The sequence below is a fragment of the Condylura cristata genome, unplaced genomic scaffold (genome assembly GCF_000260355.1).
Source record: "Condylura cristata isolate star-nosed mole 26May11 unplaced genomic scaffold, ConCri1.0 scaffold00028, whole genome shotgun sequence".
NCBI lineage: Eukaryota > Metazoa > Chordata > Mammalia > Eulipotyphla > Talpidae > Condylura > Condylura cristata.
Window position 1 is genome coordinate 1,535,550 of NW_004567129.1, and position 19,237 is coordinate 1,554,786.

The 19,237-nt window shown below is 38.5% G+C and overlaps 1 protein-coding gene across 3 annotated transcripts in view; it reads left to right on the top strand.

The window, feature by feature from the left end:
• Positions 1–19,237, top strand: part of PHKB (phosphorylase kinase, beta) — a 199,894-nt gene that overhangs the window by 171,339 nt on the left and 9,318 nt on the right. For all 3 annotated transcript variants that reach the window (XM_004690319.2, XM_012730657.1, XM_012730656.1), the window contains 3 exons: positions 1,793–1,883; positions 4,912–5,114; positions 18,628–18,762. In XM_004690319.2, the coding sequence (XP_004690376.1) occupies positions 1,793–1,883; positions 4,912–5,114; positions 18,628–18,762 (429 nt within the window). The remainder of the gene's footprint in view (positions 1–1,792; positions 1,884–4,911; positions 5,115–18,627; positions 18,763–19,237) is intronic.

The following is a 19,237-nucleotide window of genomic DNA, read 5'->3' on the forward strand; positions in this document are numbered from 1 at the left end:
CCCCCCACCTCCTCTACCCCGGCAGGGTGCTTCTGATTCTGCTTTGAGTTCAGGAAAGGCATTCTATTATGAAAGGCAAAAGTAATGTAGAAGGTAGTTTTCTTGCCACTTAAGTTGAATGAATCCCAGTGATTGTAGGTGCTTCGTAAAAAGTAATCGATATGTTCTACAGAGGTAGTTCTTTCTAGAGATTGAAAAACTTTCCGGTAAGTTAAAATAAAAAATTTTTAATTCACAATGGGGTAGGTATGCCTTAATGCATGGCCCTTTATGTTTTGAAGCAATTCTAACAGTTTTACTAGCAGAATCTAACATTTTGAAAGTATTTATACTTATAGATCCGTTATTATCTAATTCAGAAAACAGAAGTCTCAAGAAATGTCATAAGAAACCCTTAATCTCAGTGAGTCTGAGGTTTCTAATCTCTAAAACAGGGGGATTAGACAAAACAATCTCTTAACAGTATTTCAGCTCTATGATTAATCTAAATATACCATTATAACCCAGAAGAAATAATATAACAATCCTATGTTTAAACCTCCAATTTCACTACAAGTTCTTGGCACAGTCAGGCATGCAGTCAGTAGATGTGGCTTTCTTAGTCAGTCAGTTGCAAATGTGGTTTATAATCTTATTTTTGGCTAGACCAATTCATTTTTCCTTTATATATTATACTTGCATATTAGATAAATCATTAACTAGCAAACATTCAGAATGCTATTATGATTAAAAACTCCTTAATGCATTTTCCCTTTTATGACTTTCCACTGACACACCCAGGTTGACGGTGCGCTACGGGGCAGCATTTACCCAGAAATTTTCTTCCTCTATAGCCCCACACATTACTACTTTACTGGTACATGGCAAACAGGTAACATGCACAGAATGTGGAAGCTCAAGCTGCTTGAAATGTGTGGGCTTATTTGCATTCCTGAGGGTTAAACATGTCTTTTGGTCTTATAGTGTGTGAGTGAAAGCTTCTCTAAAAGTTGGAAGTGTTTGTCCACTAACTTTATCAGTCATTGATTGAATTTTCTATAGTCCATCTATGCTGAGATGAAAGAATATGAATCCTTTCTATAAGTCAGCTACCATGCATTTCCTGATACACAAGTAAACAGTTTTAACCTACGTACTTTTCTCTAAAAGTCCACATGAATTGATAGGAAAAAAAAATGTCTTATTTATTGCATGTGCTGTGCTTTAAAAAACAAATCTGTTCTCCACAGTCTGAGACTTTTCAGAAATGTAAGAGGATAGCAGTGTGAATTCCTTCCTCCAACATTCTGACTTTATCAAGGGAAAAAAAAATGCTGTATTTCACTTCTTAAAACTGAGTACCAAGTGAGTTTCCTAACCCAGGGATTTAATTATCTAGTACCAAAAGAAACATGACTTCACGTGGCTGCAGAAACAGGCGATATGTGCCGGGGTACACTGAATCATAAATCACGTCAATACAAAATCAAACTACCCCCTTCATTCTTACCTTATTCCACATCAAATAACTAGGTGGACTCCCTTTTCTTTCTTTTCAAATTGATAGTGGCACCAATAGTGCTTTGGGGGACAGTCTGGTGGCAGAGGTAAAGATGAGGGACCCCCCCCCAATTTGGGATGGCCCCACATTCTTGGAAATTTCAACGAGGTTTACTTACTTACACCCAGTGTTCCTTCCAAACTTGTGCAAGGACCTAAATGTGCATAGTTTTAAGCCCCTTAACCAGGAGCCACATTCACTCATCATCTTTTAGATCTGTCAATGTCTGGCTGCTCTCTTCTTTGCCCCCAGGTCGGTTGTACGCCGTGCAGCAAGTCTTTTAAATAAAGTAGTGGACAGCCTGGCCCCATCCATTACTAATGTGTTAGTGCAGGGCAAACAGGTAAGTGGCTGTTTTCAGACTCTTATTCGGTCTCAGTGACAAGGTTTCCGGGTAGGACCTTTCTTCAAACCTGACAAGCCTCAGTGCTACAGGCCTCTTGCAAGCATATTCATAACAGCTCAGGCCATTTCTACAAAGGCTTCTTCCTCAGGCAAAATCTAGTCTTAAAGATGTACAGTTCCTAAATAGACCTTCCTTCCTGCTGCGCCTCAGATTTTTCAATTCTGTGTTAATTTGAGGTCCGTGAAGAAGCCATTGCGGAAAGCTGAGTAATAACTACAGGCACTACAGGCAGATTCAGGACGAGGTGAGCAAAGGCAGTTGGGTAGTCCAGAGCACAGCTGCTGTCTGCCTCACATGAGGTTCTCCCCCGTCTTAGAAATGGTTTGTTTCTTGGAACCAGGGAGGTGGCACAGGGGTTAAGACTCAGCACTGTGAAGCTATCAGTAGCCACTGCAGCACAAGCTTGATCCACAGCCAGGAAGGTGACCTGCACACCTCTCTTGTCTCCCCACTGCTCCCCTCAGCATGTATTTCAATAGATCCATCTATTCTGTTCCCCTCTCTGTCTCTGATGTATCTCCTCACCCCCTGTACCTCTGACCTGTACCCCAGGTCTTCTATGCATAAATAAATAATTTTTAAAAATATTGCACACAGTAAAAAAAAAAAATGCACACAGTTAAAAAGAATAAAAGAACAGCTTTGCTTCCACAGGTCCTTGGCCTGCGGAACAGCTTTGCTTCCGCATTTCCCACTGGCTCCCCCCACCCCCACCCCCACCTCAGGATGCTTTTTTGTTACTTCCTTCCCATGGCCTTCTCCACTTAGCAGTGGCCCCTCTTGGTCTGGGTTCTTACCACAGGCCTGTGACTCTTGCAGTCTTCCCCGGGTCCCAGTTCGTTTGAAAGTGCCTCTTAGGCCAGGGCAGGCTGAGAGTCCCTGGAGGCCAGGACCCAGGTCTTGTCCAGCACCTGCCACAAGCACCCAACATGGACCTGAGTTAGATTGGCACTTGGTGAGCGGGGTTGCGTTGAGCCTGTGCACGAATGTGTGCTGAGGTGTGGCTGCTTGTTTTTCTTCTTTTTCCCATAAGCTCTAATTACCTGCCTGAGTCACCATTTGGTTGGAATGAAACGTATTTGCTTTCTTTTGTTTGGGAAGACGTGTGCTTTGTTGTGTTTTCCTGACAGTTAACTAACTCTTATAAGATTTAATAATGTGAAATACTTTAACCCTCTTCAGTGGAATCAATCCAGTCCTCATATCTAAGGGCTCTTAATTCATTAAAATAGAGATTATCTCATCCAGATATCTAACCTTTAGGATATTAGAAAAATTATTTATTTTATCCTATAATCTTTAATAACAATGAAACAAATGATCGCACTAATAAAAATCTCCTGAGAATAATAACTCACTTTTTACATGCTATTTTCTCTGCTTTCTATGTAATATTAAGAAGAATAATTTTTAGCCACATTCATAACCACATGACATAACTTATCCGGTGCCTTTCCTCCTTGCCACAGTCTAGCTAGACTCAGCCTCCTCTGAAAGTAAAAGGGCTTTGGGGAGCCTTTCTTCCTTGGACTTCAGACTCCTACTGGATATCTAAAAATATCACTAATTCTACTGATCTGAGCGTACGAAAGGTTTTAGAGATCTTTGAGATGACTGGCAGTAGGCAAGACCAAGGTTAGGGTGGGTCATGTCCAGCCTGAGGTGCGCACTCTCTGCTCCTCATATCCTCAGTGTGCATGGCCCAGACTAGCTGTTCACTTGAGACCACACCAGTCACTTACAAATGGGGCTAGCTAGGCCTGCAGACTGACCGCTGCACATCAAGGTGCGTGAGGTCCATGCATGAACTACATCTACCTCTTTCCAAAAAAGAGAATTGCGAATTAGTCAATTCGAAGTTTGCTTTCACTCCTTTCTGAAAGGCCGGCCACCCCAAGAACTGAAGTAATGCTGTTCCTACAAAGCTTTCCAGAAAACCTTAAGTTCTCTGGAATGAAACAGTGGATCAGTCATGCTTCCAGAGGCAATTCTGATTGTCCTCTTTACTTACTGATCTTTTGATAAAAGTAATTGCACTTGGACTAACTGGTTGGCACCACTTGTGGAAAATGTAAACCGGCAGTTCTCAGTTTTTCACTCCCATCACAAAGTTGGGGCAAGAGAGCCCTTGTCCTGCTCTTCACCAGCATCTCTGAAAACACAAAGGGCCCTTTGGCAGGCTCTTCTTTCTCCTGACTCTTATAATTGTTGCTGTATGTGGAAGAGAGTTGGGGGGAAGTAGTAAAAAGAAAGGAGGGGCCACAAGACTCTTCTGAAAGGCAAATACCAAGGAAACAGGAAGGAGAGAGACCTGAGTATTCCTCTTGCCAACTTCAGCAACACTTTCTGCTTTGAACTTTCATCGCCATTTCCCTCCGTGCTTGCTCCTCCCAGGCTCTTGGCAGCTGCGCCTTGGTAGGTATCTGAGCGCTCACGAGGTGTCTAGCACTGTGCCAGGAAGAGTGGGAGCTGCACTGCAGTATCTGACCATGCACCTGCCTTTGAAAAGGTTACAGAGTGATTAAAGAGCAGAAAGTTCCACATGAGAAATTATAAATGAAGTGGAAAATGTCTCTCACATACTATATCGTGTAGACTGTGCAGTAAAGCAAAGCTATTTAATATATTCTGATTTCTCTGGGGAGTTTCTCGTACTAAAGTCAGAATAATTTTATTTTAATAGTTATTTATATTCCTTCCCTGCTTTTATCCACTCACCTCCACTCCCCTAGCTGGGACCCTCAACCTGCCCTTGTATTTTAGACCGGAGTGTGAGCCATCATGAACTCCAGCGGGAGTCGTGCTTTGAAAGCAATTTTAATAAACAGCAAGAACAGTTATTCCACCTAATTCCCTAGCTCACATGGAGTAATTTCAGCCTGCCAGTCATCTTGAGCCTTGATTTTTTTTTATTTTATCTTTTAATAGCTAGAAATTTTCTACAATAAAATTCTGTCACTTCTAGGTAACTCTGGGTGCCTTTGGGCATGAAGAAGAGGTTATCTCTAATCCTCTGTCTCCAAGAGTGATCAAGAACATCATCTATTATAAGTGTAACACCCACGATGAGAGGGAGGCCGTCATTCAGCAAGAACTGGTCATCCACATTGGCTGGATCATATCCAACAACCCCGAGCTCTTTATGGGCATGCTGAAAATACGAATTGGGTAAGTAGAGTCTTTTGTCTTTGCATGAAGAGAATTTTCCAGGTTACTCCTAGCAGACTTGGTCCCGCTGGGAGAAGTGCTACCTAGATCTGATAAGCATTTAGAAAAGTGTATCTTCCTCTAAGCCGTAGAAGCAACGTCTGGTGGCATGAAGAAAGTATCAGTGGTTGAGCGAAGCTTGTTGTTTATTTAACCCCCACATTAGACATAGGGAAATAAACCTGTTTCCTCGTAAAATCAAACTCTCAGGATTTAAAACAACTGCACCATGTTTAAAATACACACATACACACACACAATGTTTCATAAAATTTCTATAGATAAAATGGAAAAGCCTTAAGAGAGGAATGATTTTCAGTAAAACTCTGTGTCAGAAGGACACAGAGAAAATTTTGCTTTTATGAACATTCACATTTATGTTCCACCAAGATCTAATTTTTAAACATCAAAGTCACAAGTGTTCTGTTGGGAGAAGAAATTGAAAACACGACTGTGGTGATGGAGAATCTCCTTCAGTGAACTCCGTGGGCAGAGTGCTCAGCTCGGTGAGCAGGTTTCCCGAATGAGGACAGGACAGACCCTGCTCATTTGGCCACCAGGGACAAATGACAGAATCTCTCCCACCTCACTGCATACCAGCTGCATTGGTTTTTGTGAAAATTAGTGTGATAGGATGTTTAAAAAACCTACTACAACCAAATACAGTATAAATGCTTCTTTTTTCAATTTTTTTTTGAGAGTATCACTTGAATTTGTTCTAATTATAGGACAGTTATTGATACCTGAGCAGATAAAGTAACTTAATTTGTGACCAATTTGGGGATGTTTCTCAAGTGTTTATAAAGAATGCATAGTCTCTGTTGGACACAAATGTGGGTGTGCTGTGTGTGAGTGCGAGTAAGTGTATAACTTGCTAACTGTATAATTGAATCACCAGTGTTGACTATTTCTGTTCTCTTTGATCCTTACTAACAAATCTTAACGATTTCCCCGAAGTGTGGACTTGTCAGTTCTTTCTTGTGCTTTTTTTTAATAAAGACTTTTTGTTTTATAAAGTTTTGTTTTATAAAGACTTGCTTTTGTGCATGTTACTTCATAGTTTTTGGTCACTGTTTCTTCATTTATTGCTTTTAAATTTAAATTCGTTAAAAAATTATTTTAGTTTCAAACACCTACAGAAGTACAGCAGATAATATAGTAAAGTTGTGTGTGTCCTAGCCTCAGCAGCATCATTATATGGCCTTGCGTGAGCTCTTACTTCACTCACCTTAACTTCACCCCCCCACTCACACACCCTTTAGGTTGAAAACAAACCCATCATACCATTAATCTGTAGATACTCCCATGTGCATCTCGAAGAGATAGTATTGTAAAAAACATACCTGTGATGCCACCATAGTGCATGAAAAATAGCAGTTAACTCCTTTTCTGCTAATTAGTAATAACCAACATTACTACCATGCCTGCTTCCTTTTTCTGTTTTTACTTTTAATCCAATCTGAGATTACCTTTTAATGGAAATGTGTACTTCATATTTATGCCATTTCTTTTATATTTTTACTTCTGCCATCTTATAGTTTTTCTGTAGCATGTTTATTTTCTTTCTTGTTTATTGTTGGATTGACTACAATTTCATTCTTCACTTCCACTTTGCATACAAGTAAAGTACTTTGTGAAAAATGATTACTGGTTTTTTTCTTCAAAAATTGTATTCAGAAAACAAGTCACTTATTTGACAATATCTCTATTGTTCTTGATCCAATAATTATCATTCTAGGAATTTAGACATGTATTGTAGCAGTCTCTACTGCAGCATTGTTTAAAATAATGAAACTTTGGGAAAAAGCAAGATATCAGTAAGAAATTGTTTAATTAAATTTTTAGAGCCATACTTCCATATTGTGCAGTCATTACAAATAACAAGATAAAGTCTAATTACTGGCATTTATAAATGTCCAAGGTAAAAAAAAATGAAAAAATTAATTGTACATGTATTGCTCTACTTTTTTAATAAAAGAATAATATTGTACATACAAGTGTAGCATATATATATATGCACACACATATAAATATCTAAAGGTATACATTAAGTTGTATCAGTTCTTTTCTCTAGAAGATTCAACTTTGTAAGTTCTATTTTTATCAGTTTCATTTAGAATTTTCAGTTGAGGTTACTGTCTTTTAAACTACTTGCCTAATTTCAATTAGAGTGTATTTCAGGTGACATTCCCATTCTTTATGTCCTCTTTCTTTTGATCAAGAATTGAATTCACTTTGCATGGAACTTGGCCTTCATTTTTATCCCTTAGAATTTTTCCTTTCAAAGATGTAGAGGTATTACACATCAGTTATAACAGTTTTCCAAGATTTTACAGTACGGTTTCTTTGTTTTTTTTAATTTCTACTAGTTTTGCCTTTACTACTCAGGATTTTAGGCTGATTTTATTTTCTGTGGCAAATTCAATCTAATTTTGTTTCTTGCATTCAAATTCAACCTACAGCTTCTTTCTCTTTAAGGGAATGAAGAATGATTATTTATTTAGTGTGTCTACTACTTGTATTTGCATTGCCTTTCATGAGAAATAACATACTTTGGTTAAACTGTATCACCCCCCCCCCAAATGCTATAATAGTAGCCTGTGACTCTTAGAGCAGAAAACTAAATTTTTTTTATAAAGAAATTTTGTGTGAAAACTTATTCAGGGACCTGAAGGTCATCCTGGAGTTTACTGTAGCATTATGTCCCATATAAGGGACTTCTTAGGCTTCTCTTAACACTGAGACGTTTCAGTTGGAAGAAGTCCAGCTTTTTTTAATAATGACTAATTTATATAAAAAATCTACCTCTTGTAAAGATAGCAACCATATCTTCCTTTCTCAGGCTCTAGCTCACAGAAGATGCTCAGTAAATGTTTGACATATTGCTTGATATACAGTGATAAGCAGTTTCAGGAAGCGTATGATGGAATTTAGGAAAATCAAAAGATTGGGATTCAGGAAAAGCTCTTTAGAGAAAAACTTTTTTTTTAAGAACTTTTATTTCACTAGTGAGCTTGTTTTGGAAAATAAAGGTGCTTCAGGATATGGCCATGTTAAACAGAGTCAGTTTAGAATAGCACAGGTTATTGTACTCAGAAGTCCACTGTCGTAAACCATTTCCTCCTTGTCTTCTTGCAACAGAATTACCAATATTTATTAAACACTTATTTTTTCTTTCTTGTTTTTTATTAAAAAAATACTTTATATTTCTCATGTTGCATATTAGGTATCAAACAGAAAAAACGCAAAAAAGACTATCTATTGTATGCCCTCCACCCTTGCTCCTTCCTCTACCCTCTTTACTTCTGATAGCCACATTTCATTTTTCAGTGCCACTCATTTATTTTGGCTTTGTTTGTTCATTTATTTTCTTAATTTCCTACTATTGTACATATAGGTGTAATCATTAAAGATATAGCTTCCTCATTCTAAGTTCTTGTGTAACTCCTTCAAGTTCCTTGCATTTTACAACAGATGGAAAATTTCATATGTAGCTAAATAGTCTCTCCATGTAATACCATTAGGTTACTATATTAGACAGTGATATGCTAAAAATGTGCACATATAGTATCTGATTAATCCATACAACAACTTTGAGGTAGGCATTAGGACTCCCATTTTAAAGTAAGCAAACAGATTCAGAAAGCTTAGTTGTCCTATTTTAGTTAAAACAGTAAATAGGCCCTCCCTGGTGGCGCGGCGCGTTAAAGCACAACACTGAGAAGCTAAAGCCACTTCCACATGAGTTCGATTCCCGCCTGCCCCAGAGGAGATCCACATGGCAGCGCGGCAGACCTCTCCTGGCCCGCCCACTGCTCCCTTCAGCAGTGTACTTCGTCGATCTGTCTGTTCTGCTCCCCGCTGTGTCTCTGGTGAATCCTCTCACCCTCCGCATCTCTGGCCTGTGCCCCAGTTCCGTATGATTAAATAAATAAATCTTAAAAAAAAAAAAATCAGTAAATAAAAGAACTGAGATTTATATCCAGGTCTATCTGTATTTTTGCTTGTAAGTTCTTTGTGCTTTTATGTATGTTTTCACTTAAGCACACTGTTTTTATTTTTTCAAGGAAGCAAGCCTTCCTATTTATTTCTAAGACCTTTATGGTCCTTTCTACATGATTTCAACTTATAACCCATTTTGTATTCACATGCTCATGTAACAGCCACATTGAATATTGACTCAGTTGTTTTTCTTTTTAGTTTGTCACTTCTCCAGTCTAAGATCAGTACACCCAAGCATTCAAAGTTCAGGGGACACCAAGGAGCCTTAATAAAGACAAGTCAGGAAATATAAAAAATGAGATATTGTCTCTTCATTCACTAGGAAACCAAAGAAATGGAGATGATTTGCAGCTTTTTCCAAATTACTCCTGTACACTGCAAGAAATATATTAGGATTCTATGAAAATTGAGCAAAGTTAAGTAAAACTGTCAGAAGGACACAGATAAAGTCATAAGACCAAGAAACAAAATTTAAATCTGTGGTTTATGACTTCAGAGGTCAGGCTTCCCCACCTCCTCTTCTACTTCCTTGTCTATAAAGTAGGGAGCCTGTCCCTCCTCTGACTTGCTCATCAGACTGTGCTGGCTCTGGATCAGGAATGTGAAGGTGTTCCACAAAGGATAAAATGTCAACAGTATTACAGTGACATTTGGTAGTCTAGGATCCTCTGTATATGGCTTTTAAAGGACATGTACTTTGAGGATTTCTTTGCTTTGAACTTGAATCTTGACTCAGATCCCAAGAGTTTCTAGAAGGAAAAATGTCCCTCTCAGCAAACATATACATTGACTCTTGCCTTCCAGTCCTATGTTTGCAAAGACTATCTGCTCCCACAAGAAACATTCAGCCTAGCTGACCATCCCTTTAGGGCCCAATGGGGTGGTCTCTATACATTTTGTACAGAAATTGTATCAAAATCTCTTGGATTCTCCACTGCTATCTATCATGATTTCCCTCCTCCATCACTTGTTGGGACCTTGTGAAATGCAATGAATACTGTCACCATCCTATGCTCACTGTGCTCCTCCAGCACATTAACAGAATAGTGTCAGGACCCTGGACATCAGACAGCTTAAGAAAATGGCAGTTGCTTTATCTGTAGGACTGTGATATTGCGCCTCTGAAAAGGAAAAAAATAATCATTTTGTACCTTTTTTTTTAAGATTGATTTATTTGTTCATACAGAACTGGGGTATAGGCCAGAGGTGCAGGGGTGGTGAGAGGATTCACCAAAGACAGTGGGGAGCAGACCTGGCAGATTGACAAAGTACACTGCTGAGGGCAGCAGTGGGCGAGACATGAGAGGTCGGCTGCGCCATGTGGGTCACCTCCCCGGCCAAGGATAGAACTCGCGTTTAAGTGGCTACAGTTAGCTTTGCAGCACTGTGCCTTAACCTATTGCGCCACCAGGGAGGGCCCATATCTTTTTAATATGCTTGTATTGCATTTTATCTGTAAAGCTTTACTGAGACTTCTGCTCCTTAAATGACTAGCTTCCTTGCACATTAGTTTATTGCCAGTAGCAAACACATATTCATTGCATTTCTTTACAAAGTTTGTTTTGAACATCACTGGAAGTTTTAGTTTGCTTAAAATTGATGAATCACATTTTTATGTAGTCCTTGTAATGTTGATTATTATTAAAGAGATTGGTAGTTCAGTCTGCTATTAATACCATATTTTTCCTGAAATGCCAACATTCCTAGGTTGAAGGGATAAGAAATAGAACTTACGGGCCCTCCCTGGTGGTGCAGTGGGTTAAGTACAGCATGATAAGCTAGCCACAGCCTCTTTAGGCTTTAGCAGGAGTTGGCTCCCAACCAGGGCGGTGACCCACATGGCATGGCAGACCTCTCCTGGCCCACACACTGCTCTCCTCAGCAATGTACTTTGTCAGTCTGCCTGTTCTTCTCCCCGTTCTGTCTCTGGTGAATCTTCTCACCACCCCTGCACCTCTGGCCTATACCCCAGTTCTTAAACAAAAAAAGAGATAGAACTTAAATTTTTTGTCTTAGTCATGGTACATCTTATAGAGAATTTCCTTTCACTGTACATACTATTATTTCTCTGTTTTAACCTACCTCTCTCTCCCTCTGTCTCTATGAAGTGTTTGTTTTTTTAAATTTTTATTTACATCATTCACTGCTCCAGTTGCTTTAAGTGAATACCACCATATTTCATTTCTTTTTTTCCAAGGTTAATCCTTCTAGTGCAGTTTCTTCAACTTTACTGCTATAGGGCACTCCAATGAACAAAATTAACCTGCTCCCAAGAATGGTATTTCAGTCTGATAATGATTTGATTTTCTGTCTCATTATTGATTTGTGTCTAGCTTTCATGTTGAAATAGATCAAGTTCTTGACAGACCCATCACTGTGAAGACCTCCAATCTACAGCTGTCTGTGCTGGTTCTGTCCATCAGGCTTTCGAAGGAGATAACCCAAGGATGTGTTATCAAGTCTTTTGCATCTTTGCTTTTCATACTGCCAAGACATCCCCTATAAGGAATTTTGATCCAGATATGTCTTGGCTTCTAATGCCACAGCTATATCTGTGGATCACACATCCAGTGCTTGGAGAAGGCCATCGGTAACCTAGGTACCAGACTATACCATTACTTGTGGAGTAAGGAAAGGAGGTAATTGCAGCTCTGAGTTCAGTGGCATGATTTGCTACTTTGCTTTTGACATTGATGCTAAGATACAGATGTGAGATGACGGACTTCTCCTATCCCATTCTGATAGTAGATCAAGGATAGAGTGAGTGGGCACATTGTTCTCCAGTTACCAGGAATGACACTCCATTTGCTCTATCACATTGTCACCTTCTTTATATTAAATTAGGTAAAAAAAAAAAAAGTACTTTCTTGCAACTTTTCCATCTCCTTTTATATGGATTAATTGTTTGCACAGTTACTAGTTTAACAGAAAATTTGGTAATTCCTTGAACATCTTGAAATAGCCTCAAAATGATTGTTTAAAAAATGCTTCTTTCTCTTTCTCTGGATCACTGCTACTCCTTATAGTATTTTGTCAGAAAATGTTGATCATGCTGGCATACCAACGATGTCAGTTTTCATGTGTTTTATTTTGTATTTCACTCTTTGTTTGGGGCATATTGGGAGGAAATGCTGACACATAAACTATATGATTACTAAATTCACCACAAGTTTTAGAAAGATAAGCTTATTTCCAGGGAATAGTAGGGATACGAGTCCACCACTTTGTACTTGTGCAGCAGTGCTGAGGAATTCATTGTCCTCAAGTCAAACCTTGATACATCTGAAGGTTGATCTAGCCAGTCATGTGTATCTGCCACTTTCTCATCTGCTTCTTGGCAAGTAGAGCATGTCCCTGGCTATTTAGACAGGCTGGATTTGTAAGAATCTGGCCCAAGAATACCTTTCAATCTTTTGACCTTCCACATTTGTTTGCTTGCTGCTTTCCCTTTCTTTGCATTGGTGTCTTTTCTTTGGAGTTATCAAATCAGACCTGGTGACTTTGACAGCAGGAATGAGGTCATGTAAGAAGTCAGATTTTTCCATGCAAAGGAATGAATGTCTGTTTTTTATTACTAGTTATAAAATTGGTAAAATATCTCATTTTCTTATCTATGCTACTGATTTAGTAATTTACTTTCTATCTTGGATTGCTACATAGCAGTTTATGTCTAAGCCTCAGTTGCCTTTTTGTCATAGTCTTTTGAAGAATTCCAAGCAAAAAGATTAGATTGGCCATTGTATTTTAATGAGTGAATGTATTTTAATAATCTGACAAATTATACTCATTTTGTCTTCAAATAAATGACAAAGAGTCACTTTCTTTGGTGGCATTTGAATACAGTGTTTTCTATAATTTGCTCATAGAAGTGCTGAAAGTGTGTAAAAAGGAGTGAGAAGTTTAAAGGGAACATTTTAGATTTCCATCTTTGTTTATGGTGTAAAACTTTTAAAAGGTAAGTGTAATATAAACTGTGTTTAGTTTTAACAGAGCAAGTACTTGTAGGTCTTTAAAAAGTAAGTATTTTATAATAATAATGAACAACTATATACCAGAGACATTTTATGGGGGTGGAGTGGGGAACGGGATAAAAAATGGGGTTGGGAGGAAAGTTCACTGGACTATGGTGATGGCACAGGGTGATTTGGTGATGGGGAGCCCACGGGAATTACAACTGAGATGGAAAAAAGTACAAAATGATGTAAAAATAATTACTTTAAAAAAGGTAAACATTTTAAATATAAAAAGTTACTTATTTTAGAAGATGTACCTCCTGCAGATTGAATGTGGCACATGTGTAAGTAACCCCAAGACTTGAATGAAAATTTGTATTACCTTCCATCAACTTGAGACAGCAAATAAAGGAGGTTGCTAGCATTTTTGTGGCACTATAATTTCATAAAGTCTTTTAATATACATTGTCTTATTTGTTCCTCAAAATAATTCCATAAATTTAGTTGAACAAATTATAACAATATACCCTTTAAAAAAAATGCCAGTGGGGTACAGTTGGTAAGTGACAGAACTGGTATTCAGAATCTGTATTGGTTTTGGTTTTCATTATGAAAAGATTTCAACATGTAGTTATGGGAAAATTAGGTAAACTCCCTTATGTCTATTATTAAAATGGGGATAAATGATTGTTTCTAATTCACTTGGCTGTAGGTGCTTATCTTTTTATTAGCAGTAACTCTATATACCCAGCTCTTACTTATATTACTCTGATGGTCCCCACAATGACTTTTTAAATAAAGAATCAAGATACAGGCCCTCCCTGGTGGTGCAGCAAGTTAAAGCACAGCACCAAGAAGCTAAAGCCACTTCCGCATGAGTTCGATTCCTGCCTGCCCCGGAGGTGACCACATGGCGCGGCAGACCTCTCCTGACTCGCCCACTGCTCCCCTCAGCAGTGTACTTCGTCGATCTGCCTGTTCTGCTCCCCACTCTGTCTCTGGTGAACCCGCTCGCCGCCCCTGAGTCTCTGGCCTGTACCCCAGTTCTGTATGCACAAATAAATAAATCTTTTTTTTTAAGATTTATTTATTCATATAGAACTGGGGTACAGGCCAGAGATGCGGAGGGTGAGAGGCTTCACCAGAGACAGAGTGGGGAGCAGAACAGGCAATCCACGAAGTACACTGCTGAGGGGAGCAGCAGGCGGGTCAGGAGAGGTCTGCCACACCATGTGGTCTCCTCCGGGGCAGCAGGGATCAAACTCATGCTGAAGTGGCTTTAGTTTCTTGGTGCTGTGCTTTAACCCGCTGAGCCACCAGGGAGGGCTCAAATAAATAAATCTTAAAAAAAAAAAATCAAGATACAAAACATTCATTGTTACAGTCCTTAACTCATTTTAAAGCTAGAGCCATACCTCCCACATGCACTTTAATTTTTGCTATTGACTTGTTGATATTGAAAGGTATTCTTTATATTTTTAGTTTGAGGTAATCTTTTATTTTTATACTAAACTCCTTCAAGTGTAAATTTTAACTGTTTAATAAGGAAGGAAAATAATAAATAGAAGACAATTCTGCCTAACCTGTCAATATTAACATAGATTTTTTTTAATTTAAAGAGAAGTGTATGGAACACTTAACTGTAATTCAAATGTTGCTGAGTAACAGCTAGTTTTGCACAAGCAAGCTTAATAGCAAAGTGTCCAAAGTAACTAAATCCTGCTAACTTTTATGACTATATCATTTTTATTAAATGCAGTAAATAATAATGATGACAGACTAATAAAATTCTACTTTGCAATAGTAGTATATATAGCTTTAGTGTAATTTTTCCCTTTAACTGATTAAAGAAATACAAATTATAAACATTAATTTTTCACATTTCCTAGTACTGTATAAGAAACTGACATATTTGTTTTGTTGTTTGTAAATAATTTGTCTTCGTTATTGTTCTTACCAATGAGCAACTGTTAAATATTTATAAAGAACTATCAATGGTAATATAGCGATATGTATGTTTTGAAATTGTGTTCCACCCTTGTATATCTCTCAGGCCTCTATAACTTAACTTATTGTTTGCAGCACATACTTTGCAGTTACGTAGTAAACTAAATTCTTAACTTTCTGAAATGGCAACAACGATGATAAAAAACAAAAACAAACAAAAGCCACCACCGGAGTAAGTAGGAAAAAGAGCTGGAAGTTGCTAGCAATGGGCAATGAGACTGAAAGAGTCACAGAGTGGCTGCTGTCTTACTGACCCTAGCATGACCCAGCTGGCAGGGAGCTATGCTCTGTTACAACTGCGAAGACAGTTAAGTATTTAAGTCATCCCATGAGGTAATAATAGGGTGCATGGATGTTGAGGGACCCTGAAGATTCTTGACTTCCTTGCAAAGAAGAATTAATGTGGGAGTGTGTGAGGTGGTATAGGTGAGTTAGCAATGAATCCTTGTGTCTTAAGGCTGCTGACATCAATACTTGCTTAGTTTGAGGGGGCCAGGGCTTACCAATGGGATTGGGTTCTGCCCAGTTCTGTTTAATACAACCACTGCACCCATCACCCCCTTGGTTAAGTAAGATAGTGGAAGTTTGCAGCTAGTGTGAGATAAGGGTCAAACCTATGGGTTTGGGTGTGAGATGAGGGACTAAACTGATAGGGTGTGGGTCCTTTTGTCCTGGAATGTGCATAGCTGTTTTGCCAGAGTTACTGAATGAGGAATACAGGGTGCTGCCACCTTTGCCACATTCCTGTTCCACCAGCCTTCACAGAAGGACTTGAGTCTTTTGATTATATTTACCTGGTCTTTTCATCTCTGTATCTGCAGTAACCCTGTGGGTTGTATTTGATAAAGAGGTATATCAAGGGAAAGATGACATATTTGGGTGCAGTAACTTAACCACTTAAAAATCTTCATTATTTTATCTAGATGTTTCTCTCAGTGAGCTCACTACACAGCCATCCTTTGGGAGGCTGACAGCAAGGGTGAATTGACTGAGACCAGCTCCAACCTTTGGGGTGTCTCGAGGCAGCACAGGCAGGACCCTGAGATGGGAAGGCATCGGTGAGGGATATTCCAAAAGGGGGAGAGGGGATCGGATGCAAGGAAGACACAGGAGTCAGAATTGAGTGCAAGTCTTCCTGCTTTTCCTTTAGCAGGTCTTTATTTATATTGTGTAGCAAGTAGTTAATTGTAATAATGCATAAGATGAGTTAATGAGGTATCTCCATAAAACATTCTCAAGGACAAGGGAAAAAGCATTCTTCTGTTTACAATTTATGGTATGCTAAATTATACGTTTTTGTGACAGTTATCATATATACAGCTGTCTAGTTATCATCAAAGGAGGAGGAGTCTGGAAAAGGGTGAGCTTGTTAGCAAAAGGTTGCTAGGGATCTTGGGATAGTAATAAATTGTGTTAGCAGTGTCATCAGTGATTGTCTAAGGAAAAGCTAGTGGGTAATTTGAGGCTAACAGAGAGTAGTTTGTGCTTGCTTTAAAAAGGAGTAAATTAAGAGAAAGTTGTATAGTTGTATATCAAACGACACCTGTGTAGTCAAGGTTAAAATTTGTCCATGAGTCCTTATGCCCTGGGAGCCTTATCTGAAGTTTATTTTTTATTCAAAGAAACCAAGGAAGCTTCCCAGGAGTTTTTTATGTCCTGGGGTCTTATAGCTCCTGGGGCTTGGCTTTTGTCTCAGGAGACAGAGGAATTTCTCACCCTGGGGTAGCTTGCCTGAACCAGCAGCTGCCTGTGTGGCTAAGACAATCCAGTTGTAAACTGAATGTTGCTCAGAATATTTTGATATTATGTTTATACAAAAAAAGGGAGGTCATAACATAAGTTAGCAATGGTCAGTCTGATTTTTCAGAGCTTATCCCGATCCACCCGGAATCTGTCAGACGATGGACGTTGCATAGCTTGTGTCAGTGAATGAAGACACATCTTTCCAGATACTTAACTGCACTGTCTCTGCTTGTTATTCATTGTTCAGCAAAGGATTTGAAAGCTTAGGGATTTGCTGCATAAAACTAATTCCTTAGCTTTTCTTAATGATGTGTAGAGTTCTGGTCTACTAAGGTACAGTATTATTCCCAGGATTTTCTTTGGTTTGTATAACTGGTTTGCATGGCTTATTTCTTCAGAATACAGTAAATGAAATGAAATGAAGCTCTAAAAATACTTATTAAAGGCTTCTCAAATAAAAAATAGAATTGCTGACACATAAAATAATTAAATATTTTAAGCACTCTGCGATTTATAATTATACTACATTGGAAAACACCAGACATACAAATAGCATGCAATGCATGCCATCTAAATAGTCATATTAAAACTCTATCATGAAAAATATTTTATGAGCAGCACTTAAATATTAAAGATTAGATTTTTTAAAGAATAGTTACATGAAGCAGCAATTGAGTTATCTATTATGGAATAGATTCTTCTGAAATCTAGGTTAAAGTATGTTCTCTAATATACTAATATAATTAAGCTGTAACTAACTATAACATTATATTTCAAAGGAATGGACTTTTCTTTCCTCTCACATTAAGAAATGGCTGCAATGGGCCCTCCCTGGTGGCGCAGCGGGTTAAAGCACAGCACTGAGAAGCTAAAGCCACTTCCGCATGAGTTCAATTCCCGCCTGCCCCGGAGGTGACCACATGGCTGGCAGACCTCTCCTGACCCGCCGGCTGCTCCCCTCAGCAGTGTACTTCGTAGATCTGCCTGTTCTGTTCCCCACTCTGTCTCTGGTGAAGCTCTCGCCGCCTCTGAGCCTCTGGCCTGTACCCCAGTTCTGTATGCACAAATAAATAAATCTTTTTTTAAAAAATGGCTGCAAAATAAAGAAAATAGGTCAAAAATGCTTGTCCTTTATGGTAAAGAATTGTGTATATAATAGCATATCTTAGCCTATATCTTTTTGCTGTTATTTTTATTTATTTATAGATACAGAATTGGGGTACAGATCAGAGGTGCAGGGGCAGCAAAAGGATTCACCAGAGAGAGAGAGTGGGGAGCAGAACAGGCTACTGAAGAAATACACTGCTGAGGGGAGCAGCGGGCAGGCCAGGAGGTCTGCCATGACATGTGGGTCACCTCCAGGTTGGGGATCGAACTCATGCTGTAGTGGCTTTAGCTTCTTAGTGCTGCGCTTTAACCCGCTATGCCACCAGGGAGGGCCCACCCTATATCTTAAATGAATTCTTTATATTGTGTTAGTCCTTATATAGATCTATTATTTTAAAAAACAAAAAAAAAACCAGATTGACAGTTTTTTTGTAGACAGCATTCTATGTATAGAATTGTTAAAATCTCATTTGATAAGAACATAAGTAAATATAAGTACTTTCCAGTTTTACTACATAACCACTTACAAAACCACTTAAAATCTCAGGTTTAAGAGTCTGATCATGTCACATAATCTTGATTATATCAGTGGTCTCACTGCCATCGGAAGTACAAGGTGATTTTCAAGGGTTATTTATTCATACTCCCCCACTTTGTTTCAGGTGGATCATCCATGCTATGAAATATGAACTACAGATTCGTGGTGGAGACAAGCCAGCCATAGACTTATATCAGCTGTCACCTAGTGAAGTCAAACAACTCCTATTGGATATTCTCCAGCCTCTACAGAATGGGAGGTAAAAGGGGTCCTTTGTTAACCATATGACCCTGTGGATTTACACTAGCATCCTGACGTTAACATCTATATGAAATTCGTAAAATAGTAATAAGAAATAGAATGTGTTGAAATATAAGGCTGTTTATTAGATAGGAAGTATAAACAATATTTTAATTAAATATCTTAAGTTTTCATTTTGTGTTGATTTAACTTTTATACCTCCTTTCAAGTCTAGTTCTTTAAATGTTTCTCAGTTTTTATTCTTATTCTGCACAGAGTGTAGCACTTCATAACACTTTGGTGAGCCCCTTTCTGAGCCTTAGTTGTATTCACCATCTCCTCCAAGCATTTTGGCGTACAGGTTTGAGTTTGGTTTCTGCTATATAAATATGTTGCCTGTGTCTCTATCTCCAATGAATTGAAGAATACTTTTTATAATAAATTCATGTGGGCAAACATTTATTGAGCATTGTTTGTGTACCTGATATTTTCCA